The 20,766-nt window shown below is 40.7% G+C and overlaps 1 protein-coding gene across 1 annotated transcript in view; it reads right to left on the bottom strand.

Annotated features, from left to right (window-relative positions):
• Positions 1-13,684, bottom strand: part of prickle2b (prickle homolog 2b) — a 94,300-nt gene extending 80,616 nt beyond the window's left edge. Inside the window, exons 1-2 of the mRNA XM_086291685.1 lie at positions 13,503-13,684; positions 12,972-13,054 (exon numbers count right to left, since the gene is read on the bottom strand). Of these exons, the coding sequence (XP_086147811.1) occupies positions 12,972-13,054; positions 13,503-13,544 (125 nt within the window). The 5' untranslated portion in view covers positions 13,545-13,684. The remainder of the gene's footprint in view (positions 1-12,971; positions 13,055-13,502) is intronic.
• Between the last annotated feature and the right edge of the window lie 7,082 nt (positions 13,685-20,766).

Genomic DNA, 20,766 nt, shown 5'->3' with positions numbered 1-20,766 from the left:
CCCGGGGAGAACCCACGCAAACACAGGAAGAACATAGAAAGACCCTGGCCTGATGGTGGAATTGAACTCAGGATCTTGCTGTGAGGCAAGAGTGCTAACCACTCTGCCACTGCGCTGCCCTCACTTTATACTTTTTACTTTATATAGGGCTTCCTGACCAATGTCTATGTACATTAAGCATTTTACCCGACATCCACAGCTAACCTGACATGCTTGTCTTTGCTCTGTTGGAGGAAGACAGGGCATCCGGAGGAGACCCATGTAGACACAGGTGGAACATACAACATAACAGTAATTAATAGATATAACCCCCCCTACACACACACAGGCAGACACACACGCCTAATTAAATGGCCTTTGGCTTTATTCTCACGCGACACACCGACTTTGTGGGTTTTTTTGGGGTGGTTTTTGTAAAGACACCAATTTGGTCCTCTGTTGCTTTCCATTCCAGCTTGAACTGTAGTCAGTATGGAACATGAGATTTCAGCTGAACACCATCTGGCATAAACGGAGACACGCTTCCTGGCTCAGGTGTCAAGCTATTAAATATTACAAGCTTAAAGTCTGTATAGTCCATTCTTCGTATGGCTGGGAGCACGAGCAGGCACGTGTGGCGGTGCTAACGAGAAAAAAAACAAAAAAACAAAACACAGGTGCACGGAGTTCTGCGTGGGCTACACAATCTAAGACATCCCTCGAGTTAAAGTGTCTGGCATTTAGCACCTGCTCTCTCACACACACAGTACCACCCCACTTAGATATGTCTTTCTAAACATACACACACCTGCGCACACTGTCTGCATTCGACCTGTTATGGGAATCAAATATCAATTAAGGGAATACAGGGGAAGAAAGAAGCTTCCTATTACCCCCTCCGATAAACACCAAACATTCACACACACACACATTAAAAACGAAACATTTTAAACAATTTTTAAAATGACCAAAAACAGGTGAAAAGGGGTGACAAACCAGACCTGGAAACAACTGTGGCGTCATTACACAAACTTGTCACAGATGCAGATCAAACACAGGCTCATAAAAGGCTGGAAATGGTCTTAGAATACATTAAAAGATAAACAAACAAATAAAGTCAAGAGTCTCATAAGCCAACCAGATGGAAGATAAAATGTGGCATTTAAAAAAAATATATATATATACACACACAGGCTAAAGCAGTGTGAGCTTTGTGTTCCCACATGACAGGAGACAGGACTTTCCATACACTGCGGGTTATCCAATCTGTCTCCCTCCTGTTTCACCACCAGCGCTCCAGGCAAACAATTTACATTTTACTCTCAATGTGCTTGCACGCCGTTCATTATATCGCCATTAGCTTCTGCTCAGCGAGGACATTAAAGCCGCTGTAATGAGGAAGAAGAAGTTTGGCTTAAACAGATAAATAAATAAACACATAGATAAATAAAGAGGAGACGGGGAATGGTCTCGTCAGAATCAAACGAGAAACAAATTACACCCCAAGACCACTTATAAATATTGGAGTCTTTGATCCCCACACCAAATGAGCGATTCAGTCTGTGGGGGAAATGATGAGTGTGTGTGTGTGTGTGATGTGATGTGTGCCACAGGCAACATAATGTTAGAGGGGGGTTGAATTCAGGCGAAGTTAAGCTCATTGTTTAAGAATGCAGAGATATACAGCGCACATCACAGCCTTTCTGACAAAGCAAGGCCAGTCAGCTTTACCGGGCTAAACTGCTGACTCTCTGTAAACGTGTAACCTGATGATGCCATGCTGGAGAGAGATGTAAGAAGCGTTGATGCTGCTCACAGTGTATGTTAGCTTTCGCCTCCAGGTTCCCATTGAGTCAAGAAAATACAGTAGACTACCAGCACTAATATATTGCAGTAATACTTGGTAACTTTTGATGCTATAAATTCCTGACCAACTTTCAGTTGAATAAAATGTGCAACTAACTCATGTGCAGACAACCTGGACCCCTGCAGATGAGTCTGGATAGAAGTTCAAAAGAAAGTCTTTAGCTAAATGGATTACAGCCCAAACTGCTTTCTTTTCCTTCCTGATATCCATTATTGTCATTAAGCACAGCTCATGTATTACTCCACAATGATTACCTCCAGTGCCAGCTTTAATCATAGCAATGGCATAGCTAAAATTATACACTTTGTGGTACAAAGTTACTAACAACTGAACCCAGACACACACACACACACACACACACACACACACACACACACACACACACACTCTCTCTCTCTCTCTCTCTCTCTTGGAACTTTGCCTTTGTAGCCATTATTCCAAGAATCACTTGACAGTTTGTAATATTCGAAATGTGTGACAATACTTTCAAATTTAAATAGACAACCAGAATGCTGAGCTTTTGGCATTAAAGGTCTGATCTAGACCCTGTAAATGCTGCAATAGTAAGACATGTTTAATGAAGGCAACTAGCTAGTGCATGGTTGAAACTGAGATATGGCCAGCTGTTATCAGTTTCAAGCTAATGACACGTTCTTAAAATCTTTAACAATGCATAATGGAGAAAATGAGTAATGCCCAACTTTACAGAGGGTTAATTTACCTCATGAGACTCTGCACAGCTAGAAAAGTGTCTCAATGGACTTTGGAAAGAAAAAAGAAAACATGTCTACAGTACATTACTGAAACAAGCAAGCTACTTTTACTACAGTGCCATCTGTGGCATGGATGCTGTACTGAGCCAATCTTCTAAGACCCGCTAGCCTTTGGACAGACCATAACGGAAGTTCAACAGTAAAAATGAATCGGTAGTTGTGCATTTTATAACAAAGAGACATGTTTTCTATGCTTTAATTTATCTGAACACTTGCTCAAATAAATTTGGACCCACAGTCCCTCCATACCTGCAGGCCAAGGATCTTTGATGGAAATAAGACTACTTGTGGTCTGAGCCTTGTGGATGCTATCAGGCACCATCGTGCCTGTCTGTCTGCACGCTGGTTGGTCTGAGATGTGCCCTGTGGTGTGGGAAAACCCCAGCTTGGTGGATTAGATGAGAGAAAAGGGGATTTGCTGGTTAAAAGCTGACCTTTGACATGCATACAACGGCCTTTTGATTCAGCACATCAGCTCATTCTGTTTTCCGCCTCTGGACTTTGCAGTCACTCTGTCACATTCACTGTCAAGCCTTAACAGGATAACATGGGTTTATTATGTGACAGAAGGCAGTTGGGACTGTGCAGACTGTCTAAGTGTTACAGCACAATACTTTGCATACGCTGGACAGACACTAAAACCGCAACACTATTCATGGAGAGAGTCAAAGGTGAGTCTGCGGGCACTTCTGATCACATTTGCAGGTGCATATTTGGCTTTTATTTTTATAAAACCTATTTGGCCATGCATGTTTCCAGTGTTGGATATCCTAATCACAGTCAAAGCTAATTTGAACTCTTTCAACATCACATTCAAAAATTGTTGGAGTCTGTGTGCTGGTCACAACTACAAGAGTATCAGGTTGAGAAATAAATCGCAGAGGGACTTTACAAGGGAAGGCTACATTGCTGGTGAGTTACTTGGCTCTCTGGTTTCACAAGATTTTCAAATAATACAAATACCTCCACAACTCAAGCACTCTTGGGGCCACACCACTCCACAAAAGTCTGTTTTTTATTCTTTTGATGCATCTGTTCCACGTTTCATGGTGAGGGAGTTAACCAAATGTCACTGGCAAAAGTTTTGATACTGATAACCTTAAATAACTTATTTAAGGTAACCATTTAAAATGAGGGGCCAGTTTCATAGTGACTTTTCATCTTTGCAAACACGTTGTAGCTAAATTTGACATTTGATTAAAATAAAGAACAGAAAACTCTTCATGCTCTTCTTTGGGAGGTTTTTGAAACAGTATTCAGATCATGCAGCTTAACATTTCATTCAACTGTGACCAAGATCATACATAAAAAGAAACATTTTTTTTAAACCCACTCAAAAAGTCTGACGTCAAATGAGCAACACTAGCCTCTTCATTTCCAGGTTTTTTTTTCCCCTTCTCCCATGTCTGCTTACCGCCCATATTCACTGGTCCTCCTATTGTCTTACTGATAATACACAACTTATCTGGCTTGTTGTCAAGGCAGCAGCAAACTTAGAGCACATTCATCATTGCCTTGGCAACTGGTCAACCTGCACAAATAAACTCGGTCAGATGAGTGATAAAGATTGCTGGAGAAGAGAAAAAGAATGAGTCTAACCTTCAAATATGCAGAGCTCTTGGCGGTTAAGCTAGAGAAACAGAACCATTTTGCAAAATAAGGGTGATGATGGCCTCAATCAAATCACAAAGATAACTTTGTCAGGTGTCTCCATTACCAGTTCTCATTTCTATCCATCTTAATCCAAGTGATTCAATGTCTTTGTCTTTCGTTAGCGCCCACGCTGTTTTTTTGCAACACACAGCCTTATAGGAGAACGTAAAGCTACTTCACATCCACATGTCTGAACTGGCTAAAACATGTATCATGCAAGTGAAATGCACTTAAATTCAACCTGAGTAATTTGTCACATATCATCAGCCTATCCATTTACCTTTTCCAGATCATGTCTCTCCACTCTGTACCTAAACAGTAACACAAAGCATTTAAGAAAAAAGCACTTTGGTATACAGAAAAGTTCCTTGTTGATTGCAAAGTATAAAGAAAAGAGTCAGATGTGAGGGCGTCTGTCCGACAGCTTAAACTGAGCTGAACTTGGGTCATGCAAAAGGACAATGATCCTAATCACATCAGCATATGTTAAAGAGAAAGGCTGAAAAAGAAAATAATTAAAGTTTTGCAGTTGCCCAGTCAAACTCCAGATCTCAACCTGACTGAAATGCTGTGGTGACGCCTTAAGAGAGCTGTGCATAAACAAATTCCTGCAAAACTCAATGAACAAGATTGTAAAGAAGAGTGGGCCAAAGTTTCTCCACAACAATATGAGATTGATAAAGTCATACAGAATAAGATCACTTTGTGTTATCGCTGCTAAAGGTGCTTCTACGAGCTACTGAATTATAGGGTGTATGTAGTTTTTTCGCATACACCCTATAACTAACAACTAATTTTGGGCAACTGCAAAAACAAACAAGCCAAAAAAATTACAGCCACTCAAATACTGACTGTCTCTCTTATAACAGCAGCAGGGACACACAGTGACCCGGCAGCAGTGTGCTTGAACAAATCTAACATGGAAATTCCTCATCTTAAAGCATCTGCTGCAAACACAACAAAGCACCTTTGGAGTCCACGCCTTGACACCTCAGAGCTATTCTTGTACTATCTGATGGACCAGGTAGTACTAGAGTATCTTAGATGATCCAGATCCAAATATTTCAACTGAGGTTCTTATTAAAAAAAAAAAAAAAAAAAAGAGCACATACAAATAAATAAAACTAATAAGAATAATCAATAAATAACCATCAGATTCTTAAATATAGTTATTGACACCAGTTTTTGACTAAAACACCATAGGAATGAATACAGACCTGCCAGCTATAGCAGAATGTTTCCAAACACTTTGTCAATACCAAAATGCCCCCAAAATTTACAACCACAGCCACAAAAATAAAATGTTATCCATTTGCTGGTGTGTGTGAGTTCTAATGTTTCGGTGAGGCAGTGCTACTTCTGGCCTTTATCAGAGGTAGCTGGCCATGCCTCAGAGCTGTCTTCGACTTTTTTCTGCCCCCTCTCCATTCTGACTGCACTCAGATCAGTTGATAGATACCTGTACAGTTTGGCAATGAGAGCCAGCCTACTCTCTCATCCATGAAATATAGGCTTCACTTAAGAGCCTCTCTGCTATTAATACTCTCTCTCTCTCTCTCTCACACACACACACACACACACACACACACACACACACACACACACACACACACACACACACACACACACACACACACACACACACACACGCTTAAGAAAATGCCAGATACACAACAGACAAAGTCCATGAACCAGCAGAACAGTAGCAGAGCATTACAGCTCATCCAGCATGCCTATTAGATTCAGCATTGACTCACGCAAACCTGCAAGCAGAACGAAGACGACACCTCGCCCACTCTTCAGATGACGACAAATTACACACAGAGACAGACGTGGGAAGGGAAAAGAAACAAAGATGAAGAGTGAAAGGGGCTTTGGAGGAATAGAAGACAAAGGGTCAAAGCTGTGGCGATGTGTGCAATTCATCCAAAACGTTAGAATTTCCTTTTTCAGCTAACAAACTTGGTCAAAGTGACGCATCGACATGGTCCAAACTCAGTCCTTTTTGATAGAGAGGTTATCCGGTTCCTTTCTTGACTAATAGATGACACTCAATTCTCTTAGGTCCACATGCCACTTAAGCCAACCAATATTGAGGGGGCTGGCTGAATCAATAAACCAATCAAATAATTTAACAATGCAGAGTCATCAAGCTTCTGTTTTGCAATTAAGACAAACAAGGCTTTGTGTTCCACTGGGATTTGGGGGTCTGTAAAAAACAGGACAAGTAATTAAAGTAATGGGAACGTCAAAAGGAAACTGTCACCCTTTCCTAACATATGAGTTTTCCCCAATAAAATAATGATCCACACCACGCCAGTGTCTTCTAGTGCTGCAGGTGTGAAGCTTTGCTATTATGGAAAAATCTCTCATCTCTGATATTCCAGTTAACACATTAGTCAATGAGGATTTCAACTTGGATGAATCCATGTTGCGCTTGTACAATGCTGTCCTCTGTTGGCTGCAAAAAAACCCCAAAAAACCCAAAACCAAAGAACATTTTATCCCCTCCAAATCACCACAGCTGAGGAAGTATTCCAAAGACAAGAAATGCCTGTAGGATTGTGTGTTCAAATTGTGGTGTTAGCACAGCTCCTTAAGGCTTTTCCCTTCCACACCCAGCCCGAATGAGAACAGGTGGCTAGACGGTGAGAACTGAGGAGGGGGGGAATAAAACAAGAGGAGAGAATCAAAGAAGGCTTTGAAGTGGAGCACTGTGTAAACCTCTGCAGCGGTCTGGCAGTCTTTAAACTGCAGAGATGAGGAGATGCATGAATGGAAGGATGCCAGGACTGAGAGAGGAGGCCACAAGATGAAGGGTTAATGAGCTGAGGTGACGCAGTGATAAGTGGCACTATGAGACAGAATGACTACAGGTGTATGAGCAGGAAACAAGCAATGGAAACTATTGACTGGGGTAAGTATAAGCTAATTACCCTTGCATTTTATTTTAGAGGCAGAACAAGGTGACATTATACTACTGTCAATCTTTCATTTTCCACCAGTCTCACCTTCCCTGTCAGTCTAACCACCCACCTATTCCTGAACTGAGAAATCAGTTTACTGATGAACTGATGGTCAAATAATTTGTTTTTCAGCTTCAATGACTTATCAGTCCTTTAAAAGACAAATCAAGAAACTATTTGCAGTCTCTAGGAGCTTTTTATTTATTTCAGTTCTTAGTCATGTTTGCTGTATGGGTACAAGGCTGCAGGGAGGGTTAAGACAGTCTGAATAGAGATATGCATAAAGTCAGTCCTGATGACTTTAGTGTCTCCCCCTTTTTCAGTTTAAGTTACACTAAATGAACATATATCAAAGGTTGCCACAGGATCAAATGCAAGTTTGTCATGGATTCCCCTTCCACTTATTCTGTAGGTATCCACACTAACTTGGATTAGTACAAAATATTGTACAGTCATAGCTGACAGACAGTTACACTTGTTGACCTGCTGGCTTTATTCTCAATGACAGTTCAAAGGCAGCTCAACACACAAAGCCTTTAAGGTATGGATCACCACCAGGGCGAACGCCAGGATGAATGAACATGACTAGAATGTAAATCAAGGGGAGTTGCCAATGTGCGCTAATGTTGGAAAAGTTAAAGCAAGAGAGAGCTGAAGGCTTATCAGGATGTTGGGCCAAAAGCCAAACTTGTATATGGCAATTATCATAATGAGTTAATGTCATACCTCAGGAATAGACGGGGAACTGTTAAGAATTTGGAAACCTTTTGAAAAGAATTAACAAGCTGACGGCATGAATTAAAAGACAATGGAGCCAATCAACCAGTAAACAAAGTGGTTAATACAGTTCAGTGTCTATTAGACATGTTTGCCCCCTGCTGGTCAGTTTATTTTCACCACATAAACAAGAAAACAATTTTAAAAAGTGCTTTTTAGATCATACTGATATGTGGTATATGAATATACTGGTCTTTACAGTTTTGCTTTTTAAGAATGTTGAAATTTAAAACCATTTTAAAATTGTTAATAAATTGTGTTATATGACATTTGTTACACCCCCCCCCCACACACACACACACACACACACACACACACAGAGTGATTATATAATATGTTATATTAAACTATTTGAAACTTGGCATGTGAATACTGTAAACTGCAGGCACACCGTTTTTTAATCATTGAATCTACTTTTACCTGTACGTAGTCTGTCAGTAAACGACTACAGCTCTAATGATAGAGAATTACAAAAGCCAATTATGCAAGCACAGAGTTTAGAAACCCAACTCAGGGGGTCCTGTTACACTTCCAGAACCCACCTGGTGGATGATATGACGCCGCCTGCTGACCTACACCCATCCTTCTCTTAGGGATCAAATTGATCTGTTGGTGAATGCACCACAAGCTGCATCTAAACCAGATGTGAGGCTCCGTCCTCACAGATTCTACAAATGAGTCCCAAACCAAAAGAAAAAAAAAAAAGAAGAAATCCAGTATAATGCCAGTCCATCACAGTGGATGAGATCAGTCGATACTATTGTGTCGGGAAAAAGAAGTAATAAACGTGTTCGTGTATTTTCTGCAACAATGTGCACAATCAGTATTAGAAAGCAGGGAATATGTTAGAATCGTGTGCTTGTTTCAAACAAACAGTCCTTTACCCATGCTTATCATTAAAATTCCCAAATGCAGAAGGGAAGGCATAGTACGGGAATTTTGCTCAAGCCTATAATCTCAGCCTGGCTGTTCAATTTTGATTCAAGGATATCATTGGAATTCAACAGGCAACCACCAGCCCTGCAGGAAATCAGCCGGCGACATGTGTAGGCCATCCTCATTTCCGTGACCAACATACGTAATCCCCATCTAGACCAGCCTGTTACAGTCAATTATGGGGTGATTTGGATAAAGAGGAATATGAGGAGAAATGGCAGGGGGAAAGGAGCGAGGGACAAAGCCAGTAGTTAATGAAAGCAGAGAAATAGGAAGGGTTGACTTTAGCCCGACACGGTCCGAAAACCTAAAGGTCAAACTATGATTGATATCACGGAGTCAAAGCTCCCTAGGCTTGCATTATCTGTAAACATCAGGCATAGAGCCAAAGTTCCTGCAGGTTTGTGAAAATAAAACCCCTTCAAAATAAACCGCCAAAGGGCAGAAACAAAACATGCCATTCACACATTAAAAAGCCAAGTTTATTAGTAAAGTATTTTGCTTCCTGACCCATATGAATGCTATTAGGAGACACTGCTGACGCATTCTGCATCCAAACAAGCCCTGAAAAGGAGAAAACACAGCAGGTCAGGGAATGTTTTCATCCCTGGAAACTATCAAGCAAAGATGCTTACCATCTACATGCCAATACACTGACACAGCTTTGGTGATAAATCTAAAGTTTCCATTATCTGGCACCGGCCACCGCTGGCTTCCTTCTCCCTTCCCCCTCACCTAAAACTGAGTCTTCTTCAGTGCTGCAACAGCCAGAACCCATTCAAATGGCCGGGCACCCTGACAGTTTTATTTGCCAGATCGTCTTGTTAACACAGTGAATTGAGGGGCCCAGCCTGTGTTATGCAGATCACACCAGGTTACCGAGGGGACAGACGTCAGCAAGCCATTCAGGGCCGGGTTAAAACTCAACCGTGATCCCTCTTATTCTCCTGCAAACATCATCTCTCCTCCTTCCTCTGTCCTTTTCTGCTTCTCTCTTTATCTGCTCAGAACTGCTTTTAGCCAGCTGAAGTTTCAGCCAAAGCTTCGCTGCACACAAGGGCAGGGTTTGTCCAGCGCCAGTCAGCTCTGGCAAAACCTGAACTAAACCTACTGCCTTAAATTAAGTTTTATGTTGTGCTGCTGGAGGAAATGAAAAACTGCTAATGGCAAGATCTCATTGGATTTGCAGTCTGATTCATGCCTGGACTGACTCAAGGCTTCAAAAACAGGTTAAAAACAGGTTAAGCGACAGTAACTTTTCAGGTGTGAAAACACACTGGCGTCATGCAGAAGAGTCATGTGATCCGGCGGGTCAGACAGCACGTTCACACTCAGGGTTAATGTTAATAAGGCTGGTAATGAGTCTCATTAGTACAAAGAAAATCAATCAAGCCAAAGGCAAGTATTAAATATTTAGCAGGAACATGTTGAGCGAAGAGAATCCGCTCCTATCACTAACCTACCCAGAGCAGCCAACTTGACTTACTCTGTTACACATGGACACTAACACACAAGCAGCCAGCAAACCGAAACTCTTTCATGTGTCCATTTTGTATCCACATCAGGACAGCAACTTCAAAGATCCCAAAAGACGTTTAGATGTCCTGGACCTTCCACTGAACCTTTAACATTAAGCAGACCAGAACCATTTGGTTTACTTTGGTCTGTCTATGTTTTTATTTTTGTGCACAGGTCTCTCCAGAAAAAGAGCTCTCAATCTCAGCAAGATAAATGAAGTATCAATAATAATTATTATGATCGCATTTGAGTAAAACAACAGCTATAGCATATTCTCAAAGGGATTGCCTCCTCACTTTAGCACAAATAGCTCATTTCTATAAAAATGTGGAAATGGAAGAGATTTAACCAGACCCCTTACTCCATTCAAAATTTTAACAGGACATTCAGCCATGATCCTTCCTATTCTACTCCTCTTAATATTCTTATAAAAAACATATCCCAATATTTCAGACTGTATTTGGGAAAGATAATAATCAGAGGGGGCATTTACCCTCAGATTTAGAATGGTATTTTTTGCTACTTTATCAAATGGCAAATAACACAATATAAGAACAAGGGATAGACAATATAATACACAATGATAGACAATATAAGGGCAGGGATAGCTCAGTAGGTAGAGTGGTTGCCCCATGATCAGAAGGTCAGGGGTTCGACTCCACTGAATGGATACCCTGAGGTACCCCTGAGCAAGGTATCGTCCCTACACACTGCTCCCCGGGCGCTGCATTGGTGGCTGCCCACTGCTTCACTGGGTGAATGGGTTAAATGCAGAGGAGTAATTTCCCTACGGACTAACACATACACAATACATTTAGAGGATTAAATGGCAAAGAAAATGTCAATGCTGAAATTCTCTTTTCAATACATACATTTATCAGCGTTTTAAATTTATATTAAGAAATATGGCAGCAACACAAAGAGAGCAACTACCTGAAATCCCAATAACTCCCAAGACTAATCCTAAATTATCCCAGATAAGAAATCAAGCTCGTCATCAAATTTAAATTCAGCTTAAAGAAAAGACTAAGAGTACAACAGTGTTTTAAGTTGAGTCCATCAGCAAAGCATGAACCTTCAGCATACATGGATATATGAACCAAAATGTCACGGCAGATCATCCAGTAGGGTGGATATTACCACATAATCTATTACAAATGTGTGTTGTTTTTGTCAAACAGCTACTGTGACCAGAGCATACAGTAAGTGTACACACATGCACGCACACATTTCCCCCCTTCTCATTCCTATCTCTGACCCAAGGGTCACTTTAAGTCCACTGCATTGCAAAACATTACAACTACGCCTTAAAAAAAGGATAATAATTTTTTTTAAGCATGAAAACCCATTAAGTTTGGCCTGGTATGGAAGTAGGACATTCCTTAAGAAGTTACCCTGTCTTTTTCTCTGTTTAGCCTCAGACACAAAGACTTGCTGGAGCAATAAAACAGCCTTTTGCCTCAGCACACAGTCGTGTTCCTGCAGGCAGTCTGTGTCCACTGACTTTTTTATTCCAGCTTGGTGGGGGTAGAGGGTGGGGAGTGGGTTGACTTTTTATTGTGGGACTGCACAGACGAGCAATTAAAGGCTGCATTCCTGAGGCTGCCGTTGCCTCTGTATAGTTACCGGCAAAGGAGACTGGATGGTCTTTATGGCTCAGAAACTCCCAGCCTATTGTGGATTCCTATCAAACAGACAAAACACTTCATAAATCCACGCTCTCTGAATGAAATGTCTCCGACCCAGCTGACTTTTGTTTTACCAAAACACTGCAGTGAGTTATAACGTCTTTTTGATGCGTTCTACATCTGTGAGAAAAATGGTACTAAAATAGTTCTAACATGCTGCAGAACAAGGTCATACTTTATAGGCTGCACAGGTGTAAAAACACAAACCTCTCAGTGTTACTGAACTTATAGTTTGGAACTTCTCTTCTCCATGTAAGCCTTACTAGGGGGCGGGGTCAGGCAGCCTATTCTTTTCCAATGCTCACAGCATCTCCACAGTTGCACAAGCACAGTCACCGGCATTCACACTCTAACCCAATCCTCCCGTACTCCACAGCAGGATTACGTCTTCCAACAATATGCAGTTTGTTTCGCAGCATAAGCACATTTATACCCTCACAGTTGTGACAGCGTGACTGCAGAAGCAGCAGGCTTGAATCCTTCCTGCTGCATGAATGGTCTCTACTGTAAAACTATTATCCTGGAGCACACAGGGGCACAACAATTGTTTCCTCACAGTATGATGCATGGCTGACTCTATTCAACAGCCCAAGAGTTTGGAACAGTTCTTGAAGAAGAAATCACAGTGTTAAGAACGGCTGCTTTGCCAAACTGGGTGCAGGAGCACAGCAAATGACTCTCGCTTTAACCCTTTTCGATGAATGAATGAATTCAGTGACTTGTAAAGATGTAAAAAACAAAAGAAACATTGGACCTTCCCCCATCACTGGTGTGATATGGATCGCTCACCCATCTGGGTGAACAAGTGCTGTACCTCCATTTGTGCAGGGCAAAGCCAGGACACTGCTCTCCACAGGTGACACAGGGCTGTCCTCTCTGAGTCTCATCTGCAGGGTTCTACAGAAAGAAACACAGGTCACAATAGCAGGTCCCCTAAACTCCTCACTGCATGGGGCTTTAAATGACTGTCGTTAATTAGCTGGTAATTTAGACTATTTAACGCATTGAACGCATTGCATTTTTACAGTGTAACACTATTTTAAATGACGTCCCTAATATGACTTAAAAACACATGGGGGGGGGGTATTTGTAATGGAAATATGTGTGTGCGCTTCAGAATTCGCTCAGAAAGCAACTGTGCGCAACAGAAAACATCATCATGCTGACTGTGCTGTTGTGTCACATCTTGAGTTACATATCTCGACAGCTCAGATTATACTGGATCTCCTTAGCAACAGGGCAGAGCAGATACAGAGAAGAAAACCACACAACAAACACGAGCATACCGCGTGCAGTGGGAGCTGAAGCAGCGCTATGGAAACCTAACTTTATCCTGCCAACTTACCGATCTGCTGGGATCTCTTCTCTTGGAGCTGCGACTGAACATGACCGCTTGAACCCAGAAGAGCAGATGTACAGTCGTGCGCTATAGAGACAAACTGAGCACAGAGAAAACTCGGGATTAAAAATAACAATAATAATTTTAAAAAATACCCCTCAAGATTTGTCTAAAAGTGCGCAAAGCGCTGGCGGCTGTCCTGCCCTATTAACCTCCTTCATTAATGAATGAAGCCTCGCTGTTCCGGGTAACAGCTCCACCCTGTTTATCCACAGCCAATGGAAATCTGGCAGTGTGGGGGTTTTTTTCTTCTTCTATTGGACAAAAAAAGAAATAAAGAAAGCAGGTTATTACAAAATTTTGTTAAAAGTGGTGATTAATTAATCAATTTGTTGTGTTTTACTTAAAAGCTAACAGCAAACTTGGGCTGAAAGTTGAGCAAGTTTTAAAAGTCACATATTTTTAAAAGAGAGAGAGAGATGTCCACTTATTACAGTGGATGGGTACAAATAACAGAATTATCGCTGAGGAAATACATGTTCCTGTTTCTTGTTTTTCCTCTATTAGAATGAATTAATGATAGCACTTTGGTCCAAAATGGAAAAACATTTAAGAAAAAAAAAAGAAAAAAAAAAAAAAGAAAACTTCTACACAGCTGTCTATATTTGCATTTCTCAACCCATTGTGAGTTATAGAATGTTATAGATGTGCTTTGAAGCAGGAAGAAAACATGTCAGTGAGCCCCTGTCCTTCCGGTTTTTTCCCCCTGAGTACATAACCTTTGTCTGACCCTTGTTTCGAAAGAAATCTGATTGCAACATCATGGCGCTAGATACAAATCGTCTCAAGCAAAACAGCATCGAAACAATATCTACATTCAAAGAAAAAAAGAAAATCTCTATACTGTCTGTGAGCATGTCACATGCATGAATGACTGATAGGCAGCCTCATCGGAACACCTGACAGAAAACGTCAAATGAAATGTGTCAAAGTTTTAGTCTAAAACGATTGATTAACTGGAAATGTTGCAGAAATGCTTGCGCCTATTTTAGCAACAGGATGTGCGCGCAGTCACAGTTCATACTCGGGTGCCACCTCACTGACCTCCATGTACCCCTTCGAGGGGGTAGAAGAAGCAGACCAGGAGATTCATGAGCACAACCAGCTTGAAGGAGATGCCACTCCACACCGACATGTTTCTTGAGCACCAGTACAGCACCGGCTGGGCTAAAGAGAAGAAGAAAGACAAAACAGATTCTATTTTTAAAATCTGCTCCAAAAGTGAAGTTGGCGGGTTGCCTATGTTGAAATACCAATTCAGCAGTTTGAATTCAAATAACCTAAAAGTAAATTCTTATATTTGAGAAGCTTTGAATATTTAAAACTTATGCAGAATAAATGAAACTTTTTGAAATATAAGGGACCAGCAGGTTCAGCTGATTTCAGTATTTGGTTTATGCATCAACAAGCTGCAAGTTTGAAAAGAAGAACTGAGGAAGTTCGGCTTCAGTGTCTTAGAAGAAAAAAAAAAGGAAAAGAAGAAAAAAAAGAAAGAAAGAAAAAAAAATGGAAAAAGAAAAAAGCGAGTAAATAATGCAGTCTTTCTTTTACTTTACCACAAACCTGCACTGAGCTCTCCTCTGTGCCTTCCTCTCTTTGGTCTGACAGCGTTGACTCTCCAACAATCGCCCTCCATTTATCACCAGAGAAAAGGCTTTTTAACATCAGTGTAAGACTGATCTGACTCACAGGCAGCTTTTATGCTGCTCTGACAGCCAACGTAAAGTTCAGGGATGCAACAGTAATGTGTGATGGTTGCCGTGCACCGTTTTGGTCGTTTATATTAGACGTAATGGGGTTCCTTTTTCTTTCTTTTTTTTTCTTTTTAAATGAAGTGGTAAGATTGCACAAATGTCACTGCTGACTAATACAGCTCCACGGTCAGTTTAGAGACTTGCAGTCGTACTGCTGCGGTGCACAGCTTAAGAAAAGGAGGCTGAATTTCGACATCTGTTTAGACTGTTTGAAAAAGCGTCTCTTGTCAGATTGGGTTTTGGCTGATAAGAACGAAGACAGACAACCCTGCAGGTGTTGTTTCCTTTAAAGAGGATGAAACAAGGAGCAGACAGACAAACTGGGAGATGTCTGCTTGTCTAAGGACAGAATCAGACAGAGTTTCTGTCTGATTTCTCAGACTTTATATCTAATTTAGTTCTGAGCTCAGATAAAATAATTATTGTGGGTGATTTTAACATCCATGTAGATGCTAAAAATGACAGCCTCAACATGGCATTTAATCTGTTATTAGACTCAATTGGTTTCTCTCAAAATGTAAAAGAACCCACCCACCACTTTAATCACACTCTAGATCTTGTTTTAACATATGGCATCGAACCTGAACATTTAACAGTGTTTCCTGAAAACCCTCTCCTGTCTGATCATTTCCTGATAACATTTACTTTTACAATAATTGATTACACAGCGGTGAAGAGTAGACTTTATCAAAGTAGATGTCTTTCTGAAAGCACTGTAACTAAGTTTAAGAATATAATCCACCCACTGTTATCATCTCCAATGCCCTGTACCAACACAGAGCAAAGCAGCTATCTGAACGCTACCCCAACAGAGGTCGATTATCTTGTTAATAATTTCACCTCCTCACTACGTACGACTCTGGATACTGTAGCTCCTGTGAAAACTAAGGCCTCAAATCAGAAGTACCTGACTCCGTGGTATAATTCTGAAACACGTACCCTAAAGCAGATGACTCGTAATCTGGAGAGGAAATGGCGTGTCACAAATCTAGAGGATCATCATTTAGCCTGGAGAAATAGTTTGCTGCTTTATAAGAAAGCCCTCCGCAAAGCCAGAACATCTTACTATTCATCACTGATTGAAGAAAATAAGAACAACCCTAGGTTTCTCTTCAGCACTGTAGCCAGGCTGACAAAAAGTCAGAGCTCTTTTGAGCCAACCATCCCTTTAACGTTAACTAGTAATGACTTCATGAACTTCTTCACAAATAAAATTTTTATCATTAGAGAAAAAATTACCAATAATCATCCCACAGATGTAATATTATCTACAGCTACTCTTAGTACCATTGATATTAAGTTAGACTCTTTTTCTCCAGTTGATCTTTCTGAGTTAACTTCAATAATTACTTCCTCCAAACCATCAACGTGTCTTTTAGACCCCATTCCTACAAAACTGCTCAAAGAAGTCCTGCCATTAATTAATTCTTCGATCTTAAATATGATCAACCTATCTCTAATAATCGGCTATGTACCACAGGCCTTCAAGCTGGCTGTAGTTAAACCTTTACTCAAAAAGCCATCTCTAGACCCAGCAGTCTTAGCTAATTATAGGCCAATCTCCAACCTTCCTTTCATATCAAAAATCCTTGAAAGAGTAGTTGTCAAACAGCTAACAGATCATCTGCAGAGGAATGGTTTATTTGAAGAGTTTCAGTCAGGTTTCAGAGCTCAGCACAGCACAGAAACAGCTTTAGTGAAGGTTACAAATGATCTTCTTATGGCCTCTGACAGTGGACTCATCTCTGTGCTTGTCCTGCTAGACCTCAGTGCAGCGTTCGATACTGTTGATCATAATATCCTATTAGAGCGATTAGAACATGCTGTAGGTATTACAAGTACTGCGCTGCAGTGGTTTGTATCATATCTATCTAATAGACTCCAATTTGTGCATGTAAATGGAGAGTCCTCTTCACACACTGAGGTTAATTATGGAGTTCCACAGGGTTCAGTGCTAGGACCAATTCTGTTTACATTATACATGCTTCCCTTAGGCAGTATCATTAGAAGACATAGCATACATTTTCACTGCTATGCAGATGACACCCAGCTCTATCTGTCCATGAAGCCAGATAACACACACCAATTAGTTAAACTGCAGGAATGTCTTAAAGACATAAAGACCTGGATGGCCGCTAACTTTCTGCTTCTTAATTCAGATAAAACTGAGGTTATTGTACTCGGCCCTGAAAATCTTAGAAATATGGTATCTAATCAGATTCTTACTCTGGATGGCATTACCTTGGCCTCCAGTAACGCGGTGAGGAACCTTGGAGTCATTTTTGACCAGGACATGTCCTTCAACGCACATATTAAACAAATATGTAAGACTGCTTTCTTCCATTTGCGCAACATCTCTAAAATTAGAAATATCCTGTCTCAGAGTGACGCTGAAAAACTAGTTCATGCATTTATTACTTCCAGGCTGGACGACTGTAATTCATTATTATCAGGATGTCCAAAAAATTCACTGAAAAGCCTTCAGCTAATCCAAAATGCTGCAGCAAGAGTCCTGACAGGGACTAGAAAGAGAGAGCATATTTCTCCTGTTTTGGCTTCCCTTCATTGGCTTCCTGTTAAATCCAGAATTGAATTCAAAATCCTGCTCCTCACATACAAGGTCTTAAATAATCAGGCCCCATCTTATCTTAATGACCTTGTAGTACCATATCACCCTATTAGAGCACTTCGCTCTCGCTCTGCAGGCCTACTTGTTGTTCCTAGAGTATTTAAAAGTAGAATGGGAGGGAGAGCCTTCAGTTTTCAGGCCCCTCTTCTGTGGAACCAGCTTCCAGTTTGGATTCGGGAGACAGACACTATCTCTACTTTTAAGATTAGGCTTAAAACTTTCCTTTTTTCTAAAGCATATAGTTAGGGCTGGACCAGGTGACCCTGAATCCTCCCTTTGTTATGCTGCAATAGATGTAGGCTGCCGGGGGATTCCCATGATGCATTGAGTTTTTCCTTTCCAGTCACCTTTCTCACTCACTATGTATTAATAGACCTCTCTGCATTGAATCATATCTGTTATTAACCTCTGTCTCTCTTCCACAGCATGTCTTTATCCTGTCTTCCTTCTCTCACCCCAACCGGTCGCAGCAGATGGCCGCCCCTCCCTGAGCCTGGTTCTGCCGGAGGTTTCTTCCTGTTAAAAGGGAGTTTTTCCTTCCCACTGTCGCCAAAGTGCTTGCTCATAGGGGGTCATATGATTGTTGGGTTTTTCTCTGTATCTATGAAGCGCCTTGAGGCGACTTTTGTTGTGATTTGGCGCTATATAAATAAAATTGAATTGAATTGAATTGAATTGAATCACAACCTTGAGATAATCAGATGTAGCAATGGATGAAGGCAAAAAGCATCAATAGTCAAACGATGGCAGTGTGAAAGAATAACAGAGAAACAGGAAAATGAATCCACATTTGCTCACAAAACAGACAATTACCTTTCAAGATTCAGGTTAGCTCACCTTTGCTCGGGGTCATCATTTGAATGACCTTTTAGCTACACGAAATTCTTCAGTGTTTTGTTGCCTGAGCACATGGGGAAGAAAATGTGTGATTCTTTGATTGTGATTCTTCATTGTTGCATACAGTAGAGTGCAAAGGCCTTTAGCCATCTTTCATTTCTTTATATTGCATCAGGAAAATGGGAAATGAGTGCAATGATTTATTGAAACATCTGCAAATATGCATTGAGTTTGTAGAATTCTGATTCTCTTGTAATTTCCTGAAGTATTCTTCAGGAATAGTTCTCCAGATGTCTTGAAGGATATTCAAAGCTCTTCTTTGCATGTTGGCTGCCTTTTGTTATATTCTCCATCAAGATGATCTCAAACTGCTTCAGTAATGTTTAGATCTGAGCTCTGGGGAGGCCACTCACCGACTGTTCCATTGTGCTTTCCTATCCAGGTATGTTTTTTCTGCATTGGCGGTGTTTGGGAACAATGGCATGCTGAACGCTGGCCATGCATGCAGACACTTTGCAGATGGCATTGCATGGTGGATCAAATATTGAAGCTACTTTTCTGTATTCATAAGTCCATCATTTTTGACAAGATTCCCAAACCATGAAAAAGCCTCCACCATGTTTTATAGATAGCTGTAGACACTCACTGTCCATCTCTCCTGACCTACTCCATATATATTGATGATGATTCAAACCAAAAATTTCAGATTTGGATTTATCACTCCATAAATCCTGTTACCAATGATTTTCTGTCCAGTTTTGTCTCCCTGCTTCCGTTCATTAAGCCATTTTTCCACTCAGACCATTTGTGAGTGGCTGCTAACAACAAAGTACTTAAAGATGCAATTTAAAAAATGCACACTTTGCCAAATTGTCTGTTATGACACAACATTGGTTCATACCTTGAGTTAGGTGCCTTTTTGTGCTTGAATGATTCCTAGGTCAGTGTTAAGTTGTTCAATGAAACAATGAAACTGAAAATGAGTGAAAAAGAAGGAGAACTATTAGTCATGACCACTATAAAATTAAACAAAGCCTGGCTGCTAAGAAGGAAAAAGAAATGAGGAGTACCTCAAGATTTTTGAGCATTTTCTGAAACATATTTACTGCATGCAACAAATACAATTTGTGAACATGCAGGAGCCTGCTCAGATAAATAACTTGGTGACAGAAGAGAAAAAGAGAAAGCATCTGTGGCAGTATAGTAATAGGAATACAAAGGAAGGGGAACAGGCAAGAAACTGCAAGGAACATATTCCAACTACAGTAACAATGCAGAACAGTAGATGTAAAATGGATTAGATTACAAAACAATGTAATCTGTAGAAGAACACCTAGGCAGTTTTGTTTTCTTCATTTTAATCATAATTTTTTTTTACTGTAGTATATTATTGCACAAGCTGGGATAGACTCCAGCGCCCCCCGCAACCCTGAAAAGGATAGGCGGGAGCAAATGGATGGATGGATATTATTGTACATAGTAGATCTATTCTATTTTTCTATTGAAAATGCTTTTTCAAGTGCTTTGATAATGTTTCAAAAAATGTGGCAAGGCAGTTGAGGAACAAGTGTAACACATAACGCCAGTGTATCTGGGTATCCAAATTATTTGTGCGTGCATGCCGGGCCTCAGGCTTACTGCTAAGCCTCAGTTCAAAGTCAGCCCAGATTACCTTTAGGAATGATGATGATAATGATGGTGAGGGAAGCTGACCCTGGGGACTCATGACTTTAAAATTCCCCTCATTAACTCTCAGGTTAAGAGTCTAAACAAGCTTGGCAGAATCAAAAACAGCTTTCATGCTATTTCCAGGAGCAATGCAAGAACTAGGTGGCAGTCAAGAAAAGCTCCTTTTTTGGTTGCATGCTAAACAGGGTAAAGTGAGTTTTTTTTATACAGTGAACTGCTGCTGCCACACGCTCAGATCTTCTAATTAGGTCAATTTTTGCTTGTATTTTTTCACCATGTAGCCTGTGAACCTTTGACCTAC

Source organism: Aulonocara sp. 'chitande type north' Nkhata Bay, linkage group LG5, assembly GCF_057382095.1.
Source record: "Aulonocara sp. 'chitande type north' Nkhata Bay isolate Kocher_YH1m ecotype deep benthic linkage group LG5, A_spYH_male_GT1.1, whole genome shotgun sequence".
Taxonomy (NCBI): Eukaryota; Metazoa; Chordata; class Actinopteri; order Cichliformes; family Cichlidae; genus Aulonocara; species Aulonocara sp. 'chitande type north' Nkhata Bay.
The sequence above is the reverse complement of the archived record's forward strand: the minus strand, read 5'-3'. Positions and strand labels throughout refer to the sequence as shown.